Source organism: Laetiporus sulphureus (genome assembly GCF_001632365.1).
Source record: "Laetiporus sulphureus 93-53 unplaced genomic scaffold LAESUscaffold_2, whole genome shotgun sequence".
Classification (NCBI taxonomy): Eukaryota; Fungi; Basidiomycota; class Agaricomycetes; order Polyporales; family Laetiporaceae; genus Laetiporus; species Laetiporus sulphureus.
The window spans coordinates 1,218,761-1,244,604 of NW_024468511.1; the positions used below are offsets into that span (position 1 = coordinate 1,218,761).

The 25,844-nt window shown below is 49.3% G+C and overlaps 4 protein-coding genes across 4 annotated transcripts; 2 read left to right on the forward strand and 2 right to left on the reverse strand.

The window, feature by feature from the left end:
- Positions 1 to 7,777: 7,777 nt before the first annotated feature.
- LAESUDRAFT_670519 (TrkH-domain-containing protein) lies at positions 7,778 to 11,501 on the reverse strand. Its single transcript, XM_040905436.1, has 17 exons — positions 11,381 to 11,501; positions 11,050 to 11,323; positions 10,808 to 10,997; positions 10,722 to 10,756; positions 9,934 to 10,666; positions 9,764 to 9,879; positions 9,573 to 9,711; positions 9,512 to 9,519; positions 9,446 to 9,460; positions 9,234 to 9,377; positions 9,014 to 9,175; positions 8,910 to 8,960; positions 8,688 to 8,854; positions 8,586 to 8,632; positions 8,464 to 8,518; positions 8,353 to 8,408; positions 7,778 to 8,291 (listed from the first exon to the last, which is right to left on the reverse strand). Exons 2-17 carry the CDS (start codon positions 11,091 to 11,093, stop codon positions 7,980 to 7,982), a joined length of 2,274 nt encoding a protein of 757 aa, XP_040769830.1. The 5' UTR covers positions 11,094 to 11,323; positions 11,381 to 11,501; the 3' UTR covers positions 7,778 to 7,979.
- Positions 11,502 to 15,711: 4,210 nt separating this feature from the next.
- On the reverse strand, positions 15,712 to 21,249 carry LAESUDRAFT_720157 (WD40 repeat-like protein). The gene is made up of 20 exons (XM_040907768.1): positions 20,234 to 21,249; positions 20,030 to 20,183; positions 19,748 to 19,967; positions 19,367 to 19,695; positions 19,210 to 19,317; positions 19,066 to 19,157; positions 18,766 to 19,016; positions 18,520 to 18,709; positions 18,315 to 18,470; positions 18,082 to 18,264; positions 17,952 to 18,025; positions 17,658 to 17,892; positions 17,472 to 17,593; positions 17,295 to 17,417; positions 17,147 to 17,248; positions 16,993 to 17,095; positions 16,601 to 16,943; positions 16,416 to 16,549; positions 16,048 to 16,361; positions 15,712 to 15,993 (listed from the first exon to the last, which is right to left on the reverse strand). The coding sequence occupies exons 1-20, from the start codon at positions 21,055 to 21,057 to the stop codon at positions 15,887 to 15,889; spliced, it is 4,164 nt and encodes a 1,387-aa protein (XP_040769831.1). The 5' UTR covers positions 21,058 to 21,249; the 3' UTR covers positions 15,712 to 15,886.
- Positions 21,250 to 22,182: 933 nt separating this feature from the next.
- Positions 22,183 to 23,578, forward strand: LAESUDRAFT_809026 (uncharacterized protein). The gene is made up of 2 exons (XM_040914110.1): positions 22,183 to 22,591; positions 22,650 to 23,578. The coding sequence occupies exons 1-2, from the start codon at positions 22,492 to 22,494 to the stop codon at positions 23,465 to 23,467; spliced, it is 918 nt and encodes a 305-aa protein (XP_040769832.1). The 5' UTR covers positions 22,183 to 22,491; the 3' UTR covers positions 23,468 to 23,578.
- A 218-nt stretch (positions 23,579 to 23,796) lies between these two features.
- Positions 23,797 to 25,772, forward strand: LAESUDRAFT_640662 (glycosyltransferase family 4 protein; the record flags this gene model as incomplete). The annotated part of the gene is made up of 9 exons (XM_040903613.1): positions 23,797 to 23,966; positions 24,025 to 24,160; positions 24,214 to 24,385; positions 24,440 to 24,623; positions 24,687 to 24,980; positions 25,035 to 25,215; positions 25,277 to 25,399; positions 25,459 to 25,540; positions 25,591 to 25,772. 9 exons carry the CDS (start codon positions 23,797 to 23,799, stop codon positions 25,770 to 25,772), a joined length of 1,524 nt encoding a protein of 507 aa, XP_040769833.1.
- Positions 25,773 to 25,844: the final 72 nt, after the last annotated feature.

Here is a 25,844-nt window from a genome sequence, read left to right on the forward strand (position 1 = left end):
GAGTTCTTGCTGATGATCATGCCAAGATACTCAATTGAGGATTGTTCAAAGAAGCATTTTTCCGGTTTGGCATATAAGTCATTGTCCCGGAGGCGCTGTAGAACTGCTTTTACTAGTTGTCGGTGTTCTTTGAGATCGTCCGTAAATATGAGGATGTCGTCTAAGTAGACTACCACCTTTCCAGTGCGAATTAAGTCTTCGAGGACTGTATTCATCATTGTTTGGAAGGTGCTGGGGGCGTTGCAGAAACTGAAGTACATTACGGTGGGTTCGAAGAGGCCACGATGTGTGATGAAGGTGGCTTTTTCTTCGTCTCCTTCCCTAATCCTTATGTTGTTGAACCCCCATCTCAGATCAAGCTTCGTAAATATGCTAGCATGTGAGAGTCTGTCGATGAGGTCAGAAATGCGTGGAATTGGGAACTTGTTCTTCTTTGTGACTGCATTGAGGTTCCTGTAGTCTTGTACGAGCCTTAGGGATCTGTCTTTCTTTTTGATGAAGAAGACGGGTGCTGCGGTTGGACTCCTTGATCTCTTGATGTAACCTTTGGCCAACTCTTGGTCTATCCACGTATCGAGCAAATTTCTTTCCTGTAAGTTCATAGGATATAACTTTGCTGGGCATGGTAACGATGCCTCTGGAACAAGTTCGATTGGATGATCGTAGGGCTTTCTTGTGAGCATTCGTTCCGACTGCTTCTTGGAGAACACATCGCCATACTCGTGGAAGTGTTTGGGGACATAGGCTGACCAGTAGTCTTTGTCCTGTTCTCCTTTTTGCGGTGCTCTATCCTGATTCCTTTTGGTGTCAAGACCCATAATGAGCGATGCTACAGCTTGTGCATCAGGGTCTTCTGATAATGACACCCATCTAATGAAGCTGTCCATGTCGTTCCAGTTATCCTAACTCCTGGGAACTGATGAACTCCATCAGGTCTTCGATGTGGGGGATGTTTGTGTCTTCCAGGTCCTCCTCCTGGATTGCTACCTGTGAGGGTGTGCATCTGTGTGGGCACCGGGTGAAATCGACTGTGAGTTTTCCCCAATCCACTTTGGGATTATGCTCCTTGAGGAAACTCATGCCTAGTATAATGTCTTTGTGACCTATATCGGTGACCAGAAGACTTTGTCTGCTTGTGTGGTTTCTGATAGTTATACTTAGAAGAACCCTTTTCTTAATGGTTCCACCCTTGTTGTGAGATGCATCTGCGTTATAAACCCTGATCTCTTTCTCAAGTGAGATCGTAGCGAGATTCAACTGATCAACCAGCCGTGGGTTGATGTAGCAAGAATATGCTCCTGAATCAAGGAGTGCCTCAGTCTGGACTTCCCTTACTCCCTGTTTGAGGTGAACAGGTAAATCGATCGCATGTTTTGACGAACCAGTAGATGCAATGTATAAAAAATCTGATACTGGTACATGCGAGATCGAGTAGGTACTGTTACATTGTCTATGGAAACTCTGGCCAGACCTCAGAGAACCTGCCAAAGAAAATCCTCATCATCTTCTATCTCTGTGATCCTAGCCGCTTCGACGGCTGGTGCCGGTTCTGCCTCTTTTTCCTTCACGTCATAGCTGGCAAGGAAGGCATGGACTGCTTCCTCCCTTGCCATGCTTTTGTTGGAACTGGTGGATGATGCTGTTGTTGATATTGCCCTGGTTGCCTGACCCCACTTTGGCATTTCAAATTTGCCCTTGTACTTGGGGTCTGGGCATCGCTGTACAAAGACGAAGGGGTGTTTTCCACATCGTACACACAGCTTCTTTTCCAGCCATCCTTCTTGCTCCTTAGTGAGTGTGGATACTCGATCCACGACCATTGCGTTGGGGTCCTTTGGGGCTCGTGGTGATGATGATGTTGACATTGTTACCGTTCTGTGCTGTCCTGCCTTGTCGGCTCTGAACTTGGACTCAAGTTGTAGGCAAAGGTCGAGGTACTCCGGCCATGTGATTGGGTCTGCGATGCCTAGGCTATCTCGTGTGACCATTGCCTGTCGTACATCCTTGCTTCGATGTTCAGCGATGTAACTGATGAGTGCGGTGTGCCCTAAGTTGGTCTTAGTGGCCCATTGACGGAACTGTTCTGCGAAGGATACCATGGTGGGATACGTCTTGCTACAGATCTCCTTCAAATGCTGCTGTGCATCCTTGTCCGGGTCGAGGGTCCTGTAGTTTACTTTGAGAATGTCGACAAAGTCTTCCCATGTGCCAAGTGCCTGCCATGCTGCTGCCCTGGTTGTGTATTCAGACATGTAGGTGAATGCTCTGCCTTCCAAGTGCAGTAGTGCCGTGGTAATCTTGTGCTCGTCGTCGTTGATCTCGTTCCACTGCATCCATATACCAAGTTGTTGGAGCCAGTCCTCCAGACTTCCTTTGCCTGAGTAGTGTGGAGGTTCAGCTATTTTGATGCATGGCTTGTTCGAGTGGACCATACCGGATGTTTGACCTTGCATCATAGTGACGCCGCTTGCTTTGAGCAAAGCTAGCTCATGTCGCAGCTTGGTGTTAGCTGACTTGATCTCCATCATTTCCTTGCCTATATCCAGCATTGCTGCCTGGGTCCCTGAGAGTTCGTCATTTAAAACTGTCATATGCGCATCTTGCGCGAGGATCCTATCCTTGAGTTTTCCGATTTCTGTCTGGAGGACGGCCTCCTTGAGTCGGTGCTCGCTCTTGTTATTTTTGATGGTTGACTCGAAGGCCCTCTTATGCTCGTACATTTTGTTGCCGAGCACGTTGTAGACCTTGGTGACCTCAGTGCCGATTGTGAGCTTCATTGCGACAATTACCCATTCACGGATATGATACGGGACTTCGCTGGGGGCGGACTGTCTGAGTGCATCTTCTAGATGCTCATATTGATTCCCTTCAAACTCCCAGGTGGGAGAAACATAAGCGGGGAGGAGTGATGGTGTCAGGGATGCAGGTCCTCCGACTTGTGATGCAGAATCCTGGGGTCCTAGCCCAGGTTCAGGTGAGTTGCGCTGTGAGGCACGTGAGGTGCTTCTGTCGTGTGCTGGCTTGACATTTGTGTGAAGAATGTCATCCATTCACTGCCTGAACATGGATGTGTATGCACGATCAGCTTCTTCCATAGTGATGTAAAGATGTGTAAACTAATAGAAAATAAAGCCTAGGTACTGCTTGTCCTTGACCTTCCCAATCTCCCTGACAATCTCGTCTAACCTCTGCTGCTTCCCTATCTCCTTGAAGTTGATCCTGCCTATCTCTAGGCAACACGTGTTGATGACCTGTTTGTCGATGAAGGTGTATTCATGAGTTCCCGTGTAGAGGTCTGCGCAAACTTTGGCTAACTCCGATGCAAGGAGTTGTACCTTCTTTCGTTTATCCTGATCAATTCTCTCCCAGAACGCTCCCAATATCAGTTGCAGTCTGAAGCGGGTGGCTGAGACCTGCTTCTTGAGTGTTTCGATGTGGATGGTGGGCCTGATTTTGGATGGAAGAGGGCGAATGGATTGTGCGTGTGTGTTGACTTTAACAAAGTTGGGAAGAGGTTGCACTGGCTGTGGAGCAACAATGATGGAGGGAACGGTGTTGGAGGTGATGATCTCTGGGGGTGGTCTTGGCTTTCGACTGCCTGTAGTGAGATGTCCTTTCCTGGGCTTGTAGCATTTGAGTGGGGGGGTGTGACTGCGAGGCTGGCGGATGATGCCTTGGACTCTGATATGTGTAGTGTCAACTACCCTGGCTGCTGCATGCTGCCTGTCTGTAGAGGATGCACCTAAGGATGCTAGAGTGAGAAGTCTTCCTCGCTCCTTGTTGGTCTCGAGGCATTTGTAGCCAGCGTAAGGATCTTCTGCCTTGGTGGCCTTGTGCTTTGCTGCCTTGGGCTGCTCAGTGTCTTGCTGAGGCTTACGCCTGGTAGAAGTCAGGTTGGAATGTATGTCAAAAAAGCCGCGCGCTATGGCTGAAACTGCTTGCGCTGAAAATACGCAGCCGCTTGTGTTAAACACTAAGCAGGGGCACAGAAAATGTCAGATTGTTTCTAATGTCACAGCAACACCGGACAAGAGATCAAAAAGACTAAAAAGGGACAGTCATGTGGAACGTGCCGCCCTGATCCCCCTGGTCCCAAGGAATCCCCCTGAACCCTATGTGGCGCAAGAGCCTGAGACTTACTAGTCGAGGTGGCTGACGCAGAAAAGGGTAAGAGATATATGATGGAGCTGGTAAGCTCAGTAGGGTGCTACGGTAGTAGACGAGGAGAAACAATCTGAAGTTTCGTCCTCTACATGGCTGGTCTTATCTACACATATAGCGGGCTATCTTATCTAAGCTACCTATCTACGGGTATAAGCTAATGGCCATACATGAAACAATAGGATGTCCGGAAGCAGAACAATAAGTGGGAAGATCGATGGTTGCCGCAGTAATGCGTGTGCACATCATGCCTATCTTGGTTTCCCTTTTGTTCTCCGGTGTGAACATCGTACCTATCTAGGCTTCTGGCTAAACTAATAGGAAGCAGAAGGCCGATGCATAACAATAGTCCTTGTTCCCTTTGTTCCCAAATGGGTGCCTCTATTGTATCCTGGAATAGACAGGTCCGACCATATCATCCACGGATCTGGACCATAACATGTGATGTGGACCATCACCTGATCTCTACGTGTCACGTCTGTGGCTGAGTGGTGTGAGATATTGGTGAAGCATGTGATCTGTGGTGTGAGAAAAGTCACGTGCAGACTTTGTGGTGAAAATCTGTGACATGGAGGTGGTAGAGCGGGGAAATTCTCTTTATCCCAAGGATAGATTTCCTCATAAAGTTCCCACTCAAGTAGGAGGAGGTGATGGTCCAGTAGAGAAAAAGGAGGACTGCTACTTATACCTTCGAGCAGTCGTTCCTCTTCTTTGTATCAGTCCGTGATTTAAATATTCACCATCCCCGTGCGTTCTTCCGCTGATATTGTCATTGTCCTTGATATGGTACTGTGTATGACACTGAATGCATCCAGAGCGAATGAGAGTGCTGCCGGTAAGATATCAAAGTGTAGCGGATGATCTAGAGCATACGACGGTGGGAGGATTCCCACTGGAAGGCCGGCGTAAATGGCTGTTAGGATAGTCCAGCATCGATCTGACCCTAGCCGGGGCAGGTGGAGTTCCTCCATTAGGAACATTGGGTAATTCATTCGCATGAACGTTCCCCATGTTCCGTCTAGGTCGATATCGATGTCGTCCTCTAGTGTGACCTTTGGTCTGTCCGTTTGGAATGGAAACAGATACAGAATTCTGATTAACCCGCTGGGGCAAGGGGTTAGATATGGCTGTCGTCGAGTTGATCTGAAGTCGTCCAGGAGGTGGACTTCGTGGACGTCATTCACTCTCTCGATGAGATGGTTTATCATGGTTTGGATGGGTCATGTTGAATTCGACGTTGGTATGGTCGAAGTCGACAAGATCCTCGATGGCAAATCCAGCTCCTCTGATGGCAAGATAGACTCTGAGCTGTTGGAAGACCTGGTAGCGATGATCGTGAGAGGAATATGCACGTGAGGTCCAGGTGTGAGTGGCTGCCAGAACGAGAATCATACCCAAATAAGGAAGGTTTAGAAGGTCCATTCGAGCTGAGAATGGCGGAGCTGCATCGGAGAACATCCATTTTCAGTGGTGCCGGATCGGACTGTCAAAATGAAGATGTTCTCACACGGTGGCTGATGATTCTTGATAATTGCATTGGTGTTGCAACCGGAAGTCATCCTCGAATTCATCAACTTCACATTAAGGCTCCAACTATTTATACTATTTACACTGCTGAGGTGTAAATAAATAGTATATAGTAAACAGTTATCTATATGTCATATAAACAGTTTATATAAAGTTTATATAGTTTTTTTTGGTCCCATCTTTTGATGGAGTTTTACTCAACTGTGAGCAGCCTCTGTGATTGTTGAGGCCTTTAAGGACCTGTAGCACATGACAGTGAGCAGAAAACAAGCATTCAATGTCAACACTTGCACCAGGAATGACCAGAAAATCTTATGTTATACAAGAAATGACAAGAAACTCATGTTCATGAACCTACATGATGATAAACTGTCAGTGGTGACTTCTGTTAAACACTATGACTTTCAATTGGCTCACTGTTGTGCTGTCAAATCTAGCAATTGCGCACACAATAGCCCTATATCATCATAAAACTATTTATACTATATATATACATCTATTTACTATGTACAGGCCCAACTGTAAATAAACAGATATAGTAAACAGTTAAAACTATGTAACATAGTAAATAGATAGAAATGTTGGAGCCTTACTTCACATCCTGTTCACTCACAAATATTTCTCAGTGTTCTCAAGACCCCAGTATTTCTAAGAATAAAATCTCCGAGGGGGTCTGCTCACTGACAGCAGAATAGGACGCGACACTCTGAAAAAATTGCATTAGTGGGCCAGTGATAGTACCACCACCGAAAATGAGCAGTCGTTGATCCAATGGATATCTCCGAGATCCACGGTCACGCCATTAGTAGCTAACACCTGTGCACTACATCAGCAAGGGGTGGTCACGACAAGTACTGGTACTATAAAACGGTGACCCAAGCGCTCAAGCCCAGTCAAAATCGGGTCTGCGCGGAGCGGGGGTGAGTGAGCGAGAACGTCACATGTGGAGCACTAAGCACTTTGACACGCCCCGCTATCCCTTACCTGGAGCGAAAAATTTAGACCATTTAGCGGGGCAAAGACAAGCCCATCGGGGCTACTGGAAGCAAACTGAGTGCGACGTGTGGCCCCGTTTGGCCACTCTCTCCGTCGACCATGATATATCTTTGATGTTGCGCCATTAAGTGAATAAATATATATATCTTCGACTACTTGTACAAGCTTGTGCAGCGGATTGCATGACAAGCCATTTTGTAGGTGCATATATCTACCCTCCCATCTATGCCCTCAGACATTCTTCTCGTGAGCCATCCTCCAGCAGAGCCAGTCGCATGATAAGGCATTCAAAAGAAGCATCTGTCATTTTCGTCATGAGCAACAGAGCACAGATGCAGCTGAAAGGTAGCTCACCTGTTCTCCAGGGACCCACTCCACACTGTCATCTAATAGGACACATTGGAGTTCTGTGAGTACTGTTGGCATCTGGCACTCGTGAATAGATGACAGCATGCCCACTTACTTGTGCATGGCAAAAGGTGGGGAGACAGTGACTTGGAGGGAGAGAACAATAGTGGGAGGAAGGATCCAGGGTGATCGTGGCGGTAGGAGAGAAAGATGGGAAGTGCATGAAGATGTCCCCGACACTCCTATATATGTATGCTGTATGGCGAGCGTATGGAAGTCCGAGATATTCGTATTGTGATATGTATACGACGAGACGCGACGACATCGACACGTTGACACGGATGCGCCTCAACGCTGCCGCTCTTATATGTACAAGTGTCATTGACGCGTCGGCATCGCACCAATGCGTGCGCATGACGTGCCAAGACAATCGGCGACGCTCACGCGGACGTCCCCCGTTCCACCACACCCTACGGGCCCCTGGACTCTCACGATCCGCTGCACCACGCTATCCCCCGCTCCGCGCAGACCTGATTTTGACTGGGGCTCAAGTTACAGCCTGCGATGCTTGTTCGAAGTACACAAACACATTGATCCAACATGAACTTTTAGTGCGAATTTCATCCGAGCGGTACAGCTTGAAGGCGCTGTTTGCGAAGAGGTACTATATATAGTGCCACGCGGTCCATTGACGTGAGAGTCCGCGCTAGGCGCAACTGACGATTGGAAGGTGCTCTCATCCACTGAGGGAATTCAATGCCTCGTACTAGAGGGAAATGAAAACAGCAGCAGAGTCGTCCAGATAGAAACGCGACAAAAGTATGCAGTCATTTGTGTCATCGATGGAGCCTACAGAGCCTGAGATCCTACGCGAATGTACTATGCATTAAACCAAAACAACATGATTCGCGTACTGAATGTGAGAACGCTCTCGTGTATCCGGGATCTCACACTGCGATCCGCAAGCACGGCCTCGTCGCGTACATTGTCTCGTCTGTTTGGACATCTTCCACTGAATCAGGCTTTCCCGCCTGCTTCTCTGTCTCGGCATCTCCATGCTGTCCATCCTCGATACTTTGTTCTCCTTCTTTTCCGCCGTCCTCGTCCAGTGGAGGAGTCTCTTGCCTCAGAAACTCGCGCGGCAGTAGTATAGACCGGTCTAGCGCGACAGGCAAACTACGATGTCTGCCACGGATCATAACCGCGCACAGGATAAGCTTAGACGGTGTATGGAGGGCTCCTGAGAAGCAGTAATTCTCCTGGGTGTGTCACGTCGTTAGTTTTGTGTTTGTGGTTAAGTGTGGGGTATGAAAGACTAACGTTGGGAATGCCGAGAGAAAGACCAACTGTTCCGAAGGCAGAGACTAGCTCAAAAACTGCAGTACATAATAGATGAATAAGCATTATGAAACCAGGACTGACAACACTCACTCAATGCAAAGATATTGAACCACGATGAGTCGCTCGTATTCATCAACGGTTCTCGCTTCAGTTACACAGGCAACGCATCAGAAACCTGATTGTAACACAGTACGAAAGACGTATCATCCTACCTCGATTATGCAGAGTACAAACAACGACAACGCCAGCCACCACATATCTGTCATGCGCTTGAGCGAAATAGCTCAAGTCTGGTGTGTACGAAACGAACTCACCAATTGACAGTTGCCTGCGAGCATGGCGGGCTAGATACTTTCCCCAGATGGCCACGCGGGACTCCACGCCCATAAGCGGGCGATCCAGATAATCAGATTCCTGTTCCTCGTCTTTCGATCGGTAGATACCCAGGGATCGTTCCTCATAGACGTTGGTAGAGCGAACACTGTGAGAAATTCAATTCACAACAAGCAGAGATGCATGTAGGTTGTAGTACAAACCTGAGGACTATAGGAAAAAGGGCGATATACATCAGGATAACGTATAGCACCCTAGTACGCAGATGAGACAAACTCTCCGCATACTCGTTTAACTTTTCACTTACTGGACGGCGGGGACGAATGTCGAAACAGCAATGGATTGAAAGCCTGCATTTCGCACGCCTGCGGCAGCGAGGACGGCGTTGATTACCCGGACACCAACTGGAATTCCGTCGAATGCAGGATCGCCTACATTGAGCAGGAGGTCAAACGACCACGCTAACGAGCTGTCAACTCAAAGTTTGAGGGTGTGCGACTATGGTATAATGAACGATCATGACCCACTCCATGGTGAATTGCATGGCGAAAAGCAGCCGAGTCTGATTGGAAGGAAACAGGTATATGAAACAGCGACGCGGGTGGTCTAGAAGGAATTGCAGGGTTTCCTTTGTGCGAGACTGATGCGGTAAGAATGTCATGAGGATCCAACTAATGATGTGGTGGCATCAGAGTCTGCAAACATATAGCAGATGGATAGGAAATGAGGTCTTTCTCACATCAAAATGCGCAAACTGCTCTGAGGGTTAGCTCGGACCTTATCTGAATACATCCTTTGCACTCACAAAATGGGCTGGAGATAAACCGTCAGAGAAGACTGTGACTGTGTCAGATAAAGGCACCTACAAAGAATGTATTACCGGCGAGGACGCAAATGACAAGAAAGATGATCATTGGATATGCAGTACGGAAAGGTGTCATGTTCTGATCGACTAGAGACATGCCCGTGTTTGCCCATGCTCCTACCACTTGGAAAGCGGAGAACCTACCAAACTTGTGAGACCCGAAGATCCAATTAAGAATCATGAAAGGATCACCAGATTGGGTTGATCTTGCGATGCTGTTCGAAAGGCAAGAACCAAAGTCGCCAACGTGGCATACACATATATGGGGCGATCACTGTAAATGAGATCGCGAGTAATCCGAAATAGTACTAAGAATACGTCAGTACAACAGCAATTTGGTCGATCCTTGGCAGCATCCTTACCAACGGCACGATCCACAGAAGGGCGCTCAGCGCACGGTATTCGATTCCTCCGAGCTCTTCGATCTCGTATGCAGTCAAATTGCGGAACGCTGAATTCCTACCGACGATCGCCCGAAAAGACAGATACGGCACTACGCGCGTCGGTGGGCCAGGAGCACCGCGTGCATTTTGTCCGGCATTACGAGGGATCAAGGTCTCCGTTCTTGGCATAGTTACACTCGTCCAGAGCCTGCGATGAAGCCGCGGGAATGCGAAACGCACAGCTCGCGACACCATTTCGAACGGTCCAGGAAATCCGCCGAAGTAGTCACCCTCTTCAGGCACAGGAGAGAGCTGCTGAGCGAGACTCATCCGCCTGTTGCTCAGTTGGAGCGAATGCAGAGAGTTGGCGCTGGACTCTCGTGGGGCCTCATAGTTAGAGCTGCAATCACCATCCGACGAAGTCGTACGTCGACCCAGCGGGTCGATGCGATGGGGAGCGACATCGACACGGCGGATCATCCCGGCATGCAACTTGTTCGAAACGCTATGTGCGGCCACCTTCGGTCGTTTAGCAGGAGAAATTGATCGTTGAGTTCGCTGAGATAGTCGGCGTGCCCCTAGCTCCCGCAGACCATTGTGCAGGAATGCATTTAGTGTTGGCCTCGCATCCATGCTCGTTGAATCACGTTGCGTCGAATCCCTCTCCTGCTCAGCAGCGACAATGTGGCCCAGATGCTCGAGGAAGTACAGCCTGATTCATACCACAGTCAGACCATTTATCATCATTTATTGAGAAGATTAGCTACCTCCTGACCAGGACAACGACCCATGACACGAATACCTAGATTAATTAATGCTACAGATGAGCTGATATATGCAATCGTTTGCTTACTTGATTGCCGAAGAGTTCTAGCATTACAAGGATAGCCTGCTGCCACGCCGTTGTGCTACTCAGGTCGAAAGTGACGAGGCCCGTCCCCGTGGCAGCACTGACACAGACAAAAAGCGCATCTATGAACTTGATCTTGTACCTTCCATTGGACGCATAGAATATTGAGGCCAGAACGAAGGGCATCAGTATGCTGCAAGCAGTCTGGTAAGCACTACTTCTGGCCGTTGGGGCACATTACTCACAAGAGGAGGAGATGGACGCGAAAGAAATTCAGCTTAGACTTCATGAGGATTCAACATACAGGAGATGGAACGATGGAGGGAAAGAACGAGCGGCTTGAGCCCTGGAAACGTTGAACCGACCGAGACCCGCCCAGGATGGCAGCCGTTGAGGAAAGCCACGCCTCGCACGAAAGCAAAATGCGCATTTGGAGGTCCTTCTACAGTCACTATATGCTGCTGTACCTTATATGCCGGTGTGGGTTGAGCCGGTCGGCTGGCAGATAGTACGCGCCAACTGTCAAGTCATTAGGCAGTCAGTTGTCCATAGATGAAGAAGGTTCGGTCAACGTACGTCTCGCTCACGTCGGAAGGACGCATTCACCGAAGTTCCGATGGCCCCTTCGCCGCGGTCGCCGCGGTGGCGAGCGCCTTGCTCCAGGCTCACCCATGCCTGAGATGAGCTGTAGCGAACACATCGAAGTTTGATCATCCAAATGGGACTGGGTGTCGCATTAAGCAACACTTCACGCATCAGCTTCTATGATACATCTTATATGATAGAAGATTGATTGTTGACACTGAGCCTCGGATCCTATGCGAACATATATGTTGAACTCGAGAAGTGCCGCGCGTGCGCGGCGGACCCCTTGCTCGGAGCAACGCGCAAGCTGAGCCGGGAATCACATTTAATTCATCTCTACAGTATATACATATCAATTAAGGCTCCAACTATTTATACTATTTACACTGCTGAGGTGTAAATAAATAGTATATAGTAAACAGTTATCTATATGTCATATAAACAGTTTATATAAAGTTTATATAGTTTTTTTTGGTCCCATCTTTTGATGGAGTTTTACTCAACTGTGAGCAGCCTCTGTGATTGTTGAGGCCTTTAAGGACCTATAGCACATGACAGTGAGCAGAAAACAAGCATTCAATGTCAACACTTGCACCAGGAATGACCAGAAAATCTTATGTTATACAAGAAATGACAAGAAACTCATGTTCATGAACCTACATGATGATAAACTGTCAGTGGTGACTTCTGTTAAACACTATGACTTTCAATTGGCTCACTGTTGTGCTGTCAAATCTAGCAATTGCGCACACAATAGCCCTATATCATCATAAAACTATTTATACTATATATATACATCTATTTACTATGTACAGGCCCAACTGTAAATAAACAGATATAGTAAACAGTTAAAACTATGTAACATAGTAAATAGATAGAAATGTTGGAGCCTTAATATCAATGTTTGCTTACATATGCACCACCACCAGCCTGAGAGAAGCCATCACTCTGTATCAAATAAGTAAGGGCTCATACAACGAATGACGATGACATTTAGACGTCTGTGAGCAGGTGTGAGTGAGATAAGAATTAGGTTCAGCTGTCGAAAATGTACATACAAGCCAGTTACATGTGAAGTGCAACGTGCCTTTTCCTGCCTGAGTTCACACCTTGAACTTGTACTTTAGATGGTGAGGTCAGCTGTAGGTGAGCATTCCAAATAACTCACATTTCACCTATGTATGGAAAGAAATTGCCAGTCTTCAAGTTATTCCTTCTTAAAACTTGATGCGTGATGGCGGCCTTGATGGAGACCAATGCGCCGCACAGACCAGCCTCGTACTCCCGCAGCAGGATCGTTTTTCCTTGAGAGAAGTACACAGGAATCGGGATCCCATCATATTTGACGATCTGCTGCAGATAGGTCTTGTGACCACATGTGTATATGTGTCTGGCCAGTTGCATAAGGCGTACGGTGCATCTTCTTCTGTTCAAAAGTGCCAATTCTGTATCATTAAAAAGGAGAAATCTATGCCGCGTATCATCTGAGCTCAAGCCTTGCGTGTCACTCTCATTGTTGACATCATTGTTTGCTGGAGAATGAAGGACCTGTGTGGTCCGGCGGATTCTGCCGGATGCGAGGAGAGCACTGAAGGCCACCGCTGTAAGCCATTGCAAGGCTGAAGAGTGAAACCGTAAGACGAGCGGTGAGAATCGATAGTTGCTGATGTTATAAATTTTAAGACATGCTGCATGAACTCAGCCCAGTGCCCGGGAGCATTCTTCAGTGTTGTGTGTGAAGTGGTTTTCCTTCACACGGACATGTTCAGTGATCACGCGAAGCCCGAAGTCATTTGTCTTGCCACATGTATCGTAACCTGTGCATCATCCGAAGCTATCCGCCTCTTCAGATGCATCGTGATCTGGCTTCGCACGGACATGTTCAGTGATGCACGTGAACCCCATGTCATGAAGGTCTGAAGGTCTGAAGCTTAAAGCCCTCTATCCTCCTGTATGTGTCCTAACATTCATGGTTCTGACTTAAGGCCTCATTTTCATGAGGAAACCTGTCGTATCTTGACTGCTTCAGCCATTTACGAGAAGCTGGTTCTATTTTTAAAGTCATTTTAATTGCTCATTATCTCCCCAGATCTCCATTTGTCTGTGCGCGTCTATCGCCTTGATGGACGCTTAGTTCAGTAGTCGTGTGGAAAGGCTGCTCAGACACAAGAAACGTGAAAGTGTCACACTTGGCTGCTTTATCTGCATCAGTAGGGGGTGCCAACAACTTAGCTGAATGCGCAGGCTATACAACTTGAAGGCACCGCTAACAGGAATATGACGTAATGTGAAAAAATAGTAAATCACGGAGATTATGTGCTACTACAGATTAGTACTATAGCTGTATCATATTAGTGCAGCTTTCAGTCTAGTAGTGTCTTCAGACTGTGGCCTTCAGTCTGGTGCCTTTAGAGTGTTGTAGGATCATATGCTTCAATGCACCAGTGACTTCAGCACACAATCTTATTGTCTATGTGTGCTGGTGAGTTGTCTTCAAGGTGGAGTCTTCAGGCCATTGTCATCAGAGGGTGGTCTGAAGGATGGCCAAGCCATCGCTTCAGAGTGTCGTTATCAGATTGTTGCCTTCCGATGCACCACCTTCAGACGACTGCCTTCAGGCACTGATTACCACTGCGGCATGCAGATCACAGCTGGTGACTGGTATACTGTCCGGCCAGCCAGGACAACACATCAGAGTGCACGCAACGCAGTGCAAACAAAGAGGGGATGTGTACCTGACATGCTCACCAGCTGGCTTCAGACCAATGACCCTATCCGGCTATCCGGCGTAATCTGGCAGATTTCACTGGACCACGCAGGTCCAACCTTCATGTTTGCTGATTCCTTTGGCTATAAATTATGGTTAGTGGGCTGCCGATCAGAGAGGTTGATGAGAATCATCAGGAAAACTCGAATCTGACTTATGATTCTTTTATTCGCTTACCGTCACCAAAAAAAGACAGTAAGTCCGAGAAAGTCTCAGGACCTCCTTGTTTTGGACTTTTCTCTGGGTTGTGAGCTTCTTATCGCATGCTTATTGGCTTGTACATATGAGGGACTGCACTGGATAAAATGATTTAAATTTTGAACTAGTGGAGAAAATTTGGAGTGAGCCAACAAATTTTTCAAAGTGCACAAAATTTGCCATGTGGGGCTTCAAAATTGCCACGTGGACCTCCCGAAATGGGTAGGCCACAAAGTTTCCATGTGTATAGCTACCACCATCACTGTCATCCGTCACGTGTCGTTCGCTGCTGCCACTGCCACCATCACCATCGCTGTCCTTGTCCTTGCTGCCCTCTGCCCTAGACACATGTGCTGCCCTCCATCCTCACTGCCACGGGCATGATGTCCATCCATCTGCACCTCACCATTGCTGCTGTCCAGAAAGAAATGTCACAGTATGACAGATCCAGGATCCTTTATGCTTGTCTTCAGCAGTGTCATGCAGCACTTCATCTTCCTCATTTGTAGACTCTAGAGGCAGGTGTGAAGCAAGAAACTCACCCCCACACTCTCATATTGCCTAGTGGGAATTGATATTGACAAGATAGTTACATAAGGAGAGGGCAGTGCGAACAGCACATTTGCAATCCATTGTGACCATGATTGAATATTGAACAAGCGCTCGCGATGGCGATGGCTGCGACAGCAGCAATGACAGTGACAGCGACAACGACGAGCCTGAGAAAAATATCATGGTCCATGCAGGAGCTAATGGCATGCGCAGGAACGGCGCCTACGAGATGATCAAGCGCTCGCATGCCCTTTCTTAGCCACGTGGCAAAAGTTCTGGGGACCACGTGGCAATTTCTGTGGCTCAAAAGAAATTTTCAAACTCTTTATAAAAGATTTCTCTATAGATAATTTCTCGACCATATTGTCCCGCGGCGCCCACCATATGTGCAAGCCAAAACCAGCGAGAACAAGTCAAAAAAGAGGTTCTTGAGCGGCAAGTCGATTTGAGTTTTCCTGATGATTTCTATTTACCTCATAGAGCCCACGCCTGACAGGAATGCCATCGTTAATGATGAGTTGGTTCACTGGACTGACCGTCGTGTTCGCAGTCATCTTGAGTGCCTGTACAGCCTTGAATCCGGTGGTTGCGTGGCCCTAATCCAGCCTATGCATTAGCTGCAGCTGATTTCCCGGGGTCATCGTCCGGTGAGGCCAAGGCAACTTCATCGTCCAGGAGTTGGTGCAGTGAGCATGCTGGAGGGTATAGCAGCTGGATATCGTGGTGAATGAGAGTGTCAAATATGGCGCGGCGGTAGTAGCTTTGCAGTTGTGACACGTGCAAACACGTGATGTCGAACAGCTGACTGCAGACGAGACAAGATTGACTAATATGCTTACATATACAGCACCTATTTGGAAAGAGAGTATATACTATGTTAAGTAATGTTTTTCCACCCCTGCAACTTCTTGGCGACAGGCACCAGTGAACCAAATCTTGCTCTCCGAGCAAGAGATCCGAGCAAGAGATGAAGCAACTGCTTATGTACTGAATGTGAGAGCGCTCTCGCGTATCCGCAGTCTCACACTGCGATCTGCAAGCCATTCAAATCGGACATCGGTCAGGGTGGCAATGAGCGACATTTGAGCTATATACAGTTGTTTAGTGAAATGATTAACATCCGGGGAACGGAACTGCCTACCTTCGTCTCCGACATTGAACCCGAGCGTCTTGTACGGTCCGGAGCCTGCATGTCCTTGCCGTGGGGGTGCCCCCGCAATGAAGAAGCTAGTGAAGCTGGAGCCGACCTTCCACACCAGCACGACAGACTCCTCAAGCGACACTGTCACCAGGCGCCGTCCATCCGGCGAGAAGCTGCACGCTGTTGTTCGTTTCTTGTGGCCTTCCAGCACATATAGGCGAGTGGCAGTCTTCAAATCGTACATCACCACGGCGCCTTCGCTGGTCCCCACTGCGAGGCGTTGCGTGGGGGAGTGAAAGTCGACAGTAGGGAAGCTAGGATGAACCGTATCAGAGAAGGAAATCATAACAGTCAAAACAGAGATTCACGTTTGCACAACGTGTCTGAGAATGTCAGTGGCAGAATCCAGAACTGCGTCTCGGTCGGCGGTAGAATTGGGATCCAGCGATTTCACGATAGCCTCCATCAAGCGAGGCAAATTGCTGTACAGCACCATCGGATTCTGCGAATGCTCAGCGACATCTCCTCCCGGTCAAACAGCAGGCTGACTTGCCTTGCGTATGAGGAGGATGACCAACTGCATGACAGATCTGCGGTGCTGCACGCTGCGTGGCTGCAGTATGTCGATGGTCAAGGTGGTCATAAACAGCGGCGTGTTGGCGGTAGCGATTTGAAGGACCGCAGATCGTGCTTGAGCTCCAATGTTGTGCGGTGAGATCGAGTCCTTCCGTGATGCAGTCGCCAGCGTAAAAAGTGCACGCAGCATCTCGACTGCGTCGACGTACTGTTGCCACACCGGGAAGCCACGAGAGCATAGCTCGATGGCCAAAGCGCGGTACGAGGAGCTTTCGTCGTGCAGATACTGTGCAATTGAGCGTGCTATGTCCGTGAGGACGCTGACAAAACCCGTGTGAGCATGCACTTCATGTGATTCATCGAGCATACCTTGCGGACAGTAGGCTGTACTTCTGTATGGCAATGTAACCGCATATGTGCAGCGCCATGGCATCTCGAAGACATTCTTCCGCATCCGGCTGCGCGCATGGCACTGTTGAAGTGTTCACCAATGTGACATGATTGCGTACAACTGCACACTTACGATACGCCTGCCAATATTCAACAGCTTGCACGGCCTCCTCATCCGTGAGGCGAGCGACTCCGATGTCAAATAGTGAGCGAGATGCGTTCCGGATTTCCAGTACTACCTAGCGTGAACATTTAACTAGTTGTCATAATAGCAATCATACCGATCGATTGTAGCCACTGTCTTGTTAGGAACGATAGACTCGGCGATTGATACGAGGTGCCGACCGCCTCCGCAAGAGACGTGGCGTAGGATGTCATTACGGTGCTAGTATCTGATTTGAGCGCTTCGAGAATGGTCACCCAGACTTTCTTCAAGTACAGAAACCATGAACACATACCTTCATTCTGCATGAAAACGTTCAAGATGCCGAGAATCGCCACAGAACGTGCAGCTGAGACCTCCGGGGAAGCACACCATATTGGCGTACTCTGTTCGTTGTATACAGAGGTCGTCCCATTGCTGTACCTCCAAAAATGGAATTCTGAGTTGCACTAATTGAGAGTAATATTTCAGACTCACTCACCCTGCATAGCCTACCGGAAGACATGAAGATTTGGCCCCCAGTTTTTCACGGCATATTCTGTCGATCTCGTTGCTCAAGCCAGGGGTCAAGACTGCGGAAAGGACAAGCGCCAATTGCTGCCAGTCGATTGGGCGTTTCTGCTCTATGTTGGTGTTGGACGGAATTGCACCAGCGGACAGAATGATCCCCGTGCTCTGCCGTATGAGCGCCACGACATCCACAAGAACTGTGGACGCTGTTGGCAGGAGTTCCTTGTTAGAACCAACGTTGGAAGGCAAAAATGACTTTACTGACAAGCGCCCGCGACGGACTGGCAGGGCAAGGATGAAACGACGGCCTTCGAAGTATCCCCAGTGGACTTAACAGACCTGACATTAGGACGTCAGACGGATTACCACATAGAAAAGCAGCTTCGCAAACACACCACCCGTTCCATCCTCCCTGCTTCATCAGCTCATCCACCTTCTCCGCACTCATTGATCTCCAGAACTCTCTAGTCTTCGAGTCCCACAGTCTCGCCCGTCCATCAGCGTACAGCAGGAGAAGATTGTCTTCTCCGACATATATCCTGCTCAATGGTGCCGAGGACGCCGGGACGATGAAAACCCTGCGAAGAATGTCATTCAACAAGGCGTTGGATGAGTGGCACTCACGTACATCTGACAGCTGTCCACTGCTATAGTGGCGATCGTACCGTCCTGCGAGATGCACAGCACACAGCCTCTCAGACGACCGATGTCCTCCCCATAGAGGTGAATGACCTGGACGAGGGACGTCGTGAACATTGTCCAGCGGGCACGGAGTTTCAGCGACCTGCCTTGACGGTGAGATTCGAAGTAATAGATGTACGATGCTGCCTCACTCAAGCTCCCAGATCGCCACTGTACCATCATCTGCGCCTCCGACGATATAGCGCTTATTGGTTCGCTCATCTTCGACCAAGTATAAGGCTAGGATCTCGCCTTGCAGTGGCACATCTGAAATCTGTAAGCTATCATAATCTGCCTTCCCCAACAAACCGGCGAAGTTCGTGCGACGGAGACGCCCATCGCCTGACACGCATGGATGAGTACCAATGTAATGGTTCCGAGCGTCAAAGCCGACTCACCACATCCCAAGATGATCAAGTTCAGTTCGACAGGCAACGAAGCAGTCACTCGCAATTTAGAGGCTATCTGACCCGAATCACTGCTCGCTTTCCAGAGTGTCCGGGCTTCCGCTTGCTCAGTGGACCCGTCCATTGAGACAAATCTGATTCTTCTTCGGCCATTCTTCACTGTGGAGTAAATTAATTGGCCATCTGAGGTGATTAAACAGGAATCATATAGCGGAAGTGCTGCTTTGCGTAGTGGTACAGGTCTAGGATACGTGTCAGCCTCGAGCGCGGTGCCTATTTAGACGCGCATACTGAAGGAGTCTTGTAGCATGAGAGCCAGCGGCATTGTTTATCACCTCGCTGTCGGCATCAACTTCTTTCCATATATGTGTCTCTGCCCTGTCCTGTAAAGATGAGCCAGAAAGACTTCAAATTCCGATGCAGCCGAACTCTTACTGGTAGCACCACTGAAAACGAGTGCTCGTTGATCCAATGGATATCGTGGATATCTGCGAGATCCATGGTCACACTATAAGCTAACACCTGTTCACGCACTTCAAGCAGCTAAACATTAAATGAGCGGATGAAGGCGCACTTTCTATGCCCGACTTACTATCAGCTCCGACTCCGACCAGCATGCAACGCGAATGGCTAAGCCACTGGCTATGACACGCAGACCACATATTGATCCACGAAGGGCCACTTCTCCGACATCGGTCGCTTCCGCTAGAGTCACTGGCATCGACTCGTCTTCGGTGTCAGAGTCGGGCTCCCTCTCCCCTGAAAGGGCCTTCAAAGCCTTGAATGGGATGGCTAATTGAAGGGCTATATTCGTGCCAGATGCAGTTCTCACTTCTCCCGAAGGCTGTGGGTCCTCGATAATGCTCATCTTCCTTCGCATCATACGAAGCAAGGAGGACACATAAAATATATCGACAGAACCTGACAGATTCACGGTAAGGGTGCGTATCCAGAAACATGCATGTAAGCTCACCGTCGGGCTGTTCGTGTAACCCGAGACTCCCGGCGAAACCATCTAGGCACCAGGCACCGACTTTCACGAAACGCAATTCACTACCGTCTTCGTGAGGGCCCATCTGGATTTCGAAGGCGACGACCAACATCTGAGCTTCCGTCTCGCCATTCGTCGGATCCGGGTCTCGATATGATGAATATGATGTTACGCTGGATGCACAAGCGAAGAGCATATTGGACTAAATGCGGCCGGAGATAATTCAGGCGTGACGAGCTTGAATAGAGACAGGTACCTTCGTACCTCTCCTAGCAATGACATGTGCAGGCCTTTCCAGACCCACATATTGAGAGAGGGAGTGCTCCGCTTCAGGTAAGCAGGCACAGGAATGCCTTCTGATTCAATGCTGAGAGAAGTCACGCATGACCCATCGGTGGCAACATGAGCGGAGACGTCTCTAAAATTCAAGGTCAACGACTATGCATAGAAGATGGGATTGAGAGCTACCCTGTCCGACTCAAGAGAATGATAAAGCGTCCATTATCGTATGTATTGATAGCAGCGACCGCACCCGCAGATCCACTGGACGGCGGAAACACATGACAGGACAGTGATAGAATAGATGTTTCCGCACAATCGTCGGGCTCCTCAGCAGCAGCGGAGGTGTTTGGAGGTGTCACGCTGGATGCGCGCGATCTACCAGACGTGGCTGGTGAAAGCGCTCTGAGTCTACGCTTGCCAGACGTTGAGGATGCCTTCTCTTTGTCCGATAAATTGTTCCGTTCAGTACCTGGAGACAAGAGTACGTTGAAGGCCTTTTCCTTCATACTTTTCCCCTTCAGCATTCCCTTCAACTTCTCTGGCTCGTCGTCGAAATCCACGTAAGTTTTGGGCGCCTCGACCTGTTCTGCAGAGACCGAGGCAATAACGCGTGATCGCGTCAGCTGGAAAGGATTGGTGATTGGCCTGTTCGAAGATGGTGATGCTGAACGGGAGTGCGCGGCACTAAGACTAAGAAACCGAGGGCTAGCGGACCTTGAGCTATCCGTGAGATCTGGAGATACAGCAGCGGACGCACGCCTCCTACAGGCCGCATTCGACGGCGTGCGGAATAGGTAGAGTGTTCCGTCCTCGCAGCCTACCGCGAGTCGGCGGGCCCTCGACGAACAGTGATCGTCGGCTGTCTCACTCGGAAGACATGTCCAAGAATGCAAGCAGGATGGACGAGCTGATGTGCAACCGTAATCAAGCACATCGCCGTGGGTGATAAGGCCCTTTTGGCCAATTATCGGCATCAGAGTGATTGGAAGCACAAGAGAGCAGGCATCCATAGCGGCCAGATGTGCTTGAGGTGCGTCAACCCGTCCGGTTTCGTAGTGTTTGATACGGGAAAATCTGCAGCGTTGTGCCGACCGTAGTCGAGTATGGAGTCCGCCACTAGTTTCGACGAAGTGATATTGACTGCACGACAGACAAGCATGAACAAATGTCGAAGTAATCGCCTAAGTACTATGATCCGTCTGTGGGGGAGCGTTGAGCTTAGTAGTGATCGCGATCACAACAAATGTGATCCGTTACGCACTACTGTCACGCTCACGCTCACGCCTGAGAGCTGGAAACATGCTTTTCTCCTTTTCGTATAGCGATGCAGCTAACCGTCAGTCATGAAATTGCGCAGCAGCTCTATCTCAAGGCTTTATGTTGATCTTACAAACCGCCGCACGCGCCAAGACGTAGTATTGCCACATCATGTGCAAACTTGCGAAGAACCGGCGAAGAACCGTTTCCGCATTCCATTTTTCTGGTTCGTTCGCGCGCTTCGTCGACCAGCCATATGGTGTTGAGCATTTCTGAAGACCTGATTTGCGGACACCTGCTTGAGTCAAGGGTTGGGCAACGTCAGATCAAAGCCCAAGCCCGACTTGTGCGTATGTCGAAAGTGCGGAAGGCCTGATCATATCTTTGCAGGTCAGATTGCGCCGATCTCTTAGAGGCGGACTTGTAAGGTGCATTCATCACCTCTCCGGACAGCACGACGATTGTCTTCCTCATGTCTGCCACTTTCACCCTCCCATCCTCCTTTGTGCTGAGTTGTTTTATTGCGTGATTTTCGTGCAACAGCAATATCATTTGTGGATCCAATGCTCAATGCGGCGTGCACAACAGAGGTCGTACAGGCCGTTGTTCAGCCCCGCGCCAGATTGTCCATCACCCGTCTCCGTTTGATAGAGATTCCATTGTCAGGGAATCCTGGTCACGACGACTCCATGCGCCGAAAGAGCTAGGGGTGCGTCATCTCCCACTAAACGTTACTTCCATTCATGCAAGCGATCCATTCCGTGCCGGTCGCGTACGAGGTTTCTAGGGCTGAGATTCACATAGATGTGAATCATCGAGCACGATGCGCATCAAACTAATGGGGAAATGTGTACTGACGATCCGCTGCGAAGGTCGGCTTCTGATGCTTCAGTATGCTTGGCAAGAAGGATTACAATATTCTTCTTCTGGACCAAGTGGGTCATTCTACGGGAGCCGTTGATCGCAGTGGCAGCTATATGTCGGCATTTCGTCAAACCAAGCTCGCTCATCTAAGTAGAGAAGAGCAGTTTGCTTCTCATACGCAGCGTACTGCTTCCACGTCCGCACAAACTCCACCACCAAATGTCACTATGTCTGGCTGGTAAGTGTGCGGCTCTGCCATATAGCGTGAGCGAAATCGCGCGGCTAGAATCCACCTTTCGGTGCCTCCGCTCACTGCGACGAAGATGGAAATGGTCTTATCTCGTGCAGAGGCGTCGAGCATGCCGCCGCCAGCGTCATCGCGCCTTGCGATGAGCACGATTACCGGGATGGTCATCGGCGCTTGTGAGCGTGTTCAGCGTTGATGATAGATCACTACCTCGTGCTAACGACAATCTCGTAGTGTGCCTCTTTCTCCTGGTGATCACCTATCAGCTCATCCCACGCCTCCACCACAAAGTCCCAGCACGTAACAGCATCGGCGTACTGCCGGCACCTAAGGCTCGTGCGGGCCACCGTCTGTCCCTATTCGGACGCATCGGCGCCTTGTTCTCTCGACTCATCCTACTTTTTATCTCGGGATCCAAAACGGGTGCCACGACAGCGCCCGCTTCAGAAAGACACAAATCTTTCCATTCGTTCCATCTATCCTCGCAGCAACGCCGTGATGGGAAATCCACTGGAGAAACGTTTTCCACCCGGCTTCGTCTCAAACTGCATATACTACCTGCCACGGATCTTTTGTCTCCGCGACCGCTGGGAGATCATAAGCACTACCGAAAGCTCGACGATAACAAGGACTGCTATACACAGATGCCGAAGAAGGCAGTCATGTCTCCTTGGTCTCCTCGAGAACAAGACTTTCCGTACTCGTCGGTCCCCACTCCTTCGTCGCTATCCAAGGCTCCTTGGGGATTCGATGAGCCACCTCCTTTCTCTCCCCCTCCAGCATATGTCCCTGGCACGCCCATTCGATACGCACTCTCACCAACCTCTTCTGCTGTGCCTTCCCCTCTGAGAGACGGGACAGACCACAGGGAGATACGAGAGTCAATGCACGAGGCAATCGATCTCTCGGAGGTGGTCGTCGTTGAGCCTTCTCGTCCCGAAGGACAAACACCTGCGGGGGCATTTGTGATATCGGATGACATGGACTCATTCAGTGATACCTCAAGTATATCCAGTGTGTGGTCGTCCTGTACCTTTGAGGAGATCGTATAAGCCCCCTATGTCTTTTCAGCTCGTCGTACATTGTCTGCAGCGTTTCACGAATATGTATTGACGTTGACAATCAAGGTGTTGTGAACAGCAAGGACGATTATATGGATTCAGAGAATAGGATGTGTATTTTTATCATCCTTGTGGGACATATGTGTGACGGCGGTGGCCCATTTCTGCAGGTAGGTTTGTTGGAAACACTTTTGCAGACGCGACGCGTCTTAATTAATTATCACGTGATCGCGGTGTCGCATGGACGTGGCGTTTGGTTGAAGCGCCGAAGTTTGCATCGCCATTCATGTCGAGCTGAACGTCCAGCGCACACCGACATCATGCTTTGGCTCCTTCTTATTGCAGTGTTTTCTCTGATTTCTGTATATCTGATCTCCTCCCATCGGCAAAACATACGCTCGACTAATGACGCACGGAAACGGGAGATTCTGAGTGAGCTTGGCGTGCCAGACTCACGAAAGACCGTGGTGGGATTCTTTCATCCGTACTGGTAATTGGCAATGCAACATACAACAGGACGCGCACTGATTGTACCAGCGTATCTACAGCAATGCGGGTGGAGGTGGAGAACGCGTTTTGTGGACTGCAGTAGCCATCTTGCAACGCAACGAGCCAAACATGATCAGTATTGTCTACAGCGGGGATGTTGATGCCACCAAGCAAGAAATTATTGACAAAGTCAAGGTACCGTTATGCTGCAAGCATGCTTGTTTTTTTCAGGCTCAGTCCTGCCGCAGGCACGATTCGACATCGACCTATCCCCTCAGAGCCTGCACTTCGTGTTCTTGAAATCACGATATCTTGTGGAAGATTCAACATGGCCACGATTTACTCTGCTGGGGCAGAGTGTTGGCTCCATGTTTCTTGCATGGGAAGCAATGGCGCAGCTCATTCCGGACTTGTTCATTGGTTCGTCTCATTTGTCTGAGTATCTGTGACCGTGCCTACCCTCTCTTTCCATAGACACGATGGGATATGCTTTCACATTCCCTGTTGTCAAATTCCTCGGCAACGTTCCCATGGGCACCTACGTTCACTATCCGACCATAAGTACCGATATGCTAGCGAGAGTACGCTCTCGGAAGGCGTGGCATACAAATTCCAACGCGATTTCTTCCTCAACAGTACTCAGTACCGGAAAGCTCCTGTTTGTCTTGCTTATATAAGTCGAAAGGCCTCTGTGCTTACTCCATCCATCTGGATAATGCAGGTACTATCGATTATTTATGTACTACTACGCAAATTTCCTGAGGCAAGCTTCATTCCTCATGGTCAATTCCTCATGGACCAAGAACCACATCGACTCCATATTGCAACACAACGATTTCCTGTTGGACACAATACATTCGTGCACTCCTCTAGCTCTCTTTCGTTTACTCATTTCCTCGCGTGGGGAATCTTCCAAGTCTGCTCTGATTGTATATCCTCCATGTGATACTCGTGAGATGGCGAAGTTCCCGCTGGAGGGACGCAGACGGGTGGTCCTAAGCGTTGCTCAGTTCCGGTAGGTCACACCAGTAATCTACGCACTCGGAGTCAGTCGCTGACGTGACCACAGTCCTGAGAAGGATCATCCCGCGCAATTACGAGCGTTCCATCAGCTCTTGCAGTCTCATCCGGAGTATGGTCATCCGGGTAACGCTCATGTGCAGCTTGTCCTTTTAGGTGGTAGCCGCAATGCGGAGGATGCAGCTCGTGTGGAGAGTCTGCGGGTTCTGGCGAAGGAGCTTGCTATTGAGGTCCGTCAGCCTGTACCCTTAAAGCTCGAACTTCGCATCCGGGCTCAACAAGCTATTTCAGGAGCATGTCCAATTTGTTGTGAACGCATCGTATGCTGAGATGCTGCACTGGCTTTCCATTGCTAGTATTGGTCTCAGCACCATGGTCGACGAGCACTTCGGGATTAACGTCGTAGAGTTCATGGTATGTACGGATTGCTGTTGTTTGCGCGTCGATACTCAACTTGGAGTGTGGCTTTAAAGGCTGCTGGAGTGATACCGGTAACACACGCATCCGGCGGCCCACTTAACGACATTGTTATCCCTTTCGAGGGAAAACCTACAGGTCCGTCAGGATATCTGATGCTCGACCATGCGCACTGAACGCGATCGTAGGATTTCATGCTACATCTCCGGACGCATTTGCAGAAGCATTGAATACGGTCCTCACGATGCCACCAGAGGAAGATATTGCTATGAGGACACGCGCAAGAACATGGGCAGTACAGCGCTTCTCGGAGGGAGAATTTGAAAAGGGATGGAATGCAAGTGGCTGGAAGAAGTGGATGCCTTCGTAAGTTAGCTTTATACGTCTCTACTAATGCTAAGGACAATAATGAGATGCTTGGTTCCGGCGATGTCAGTCACTG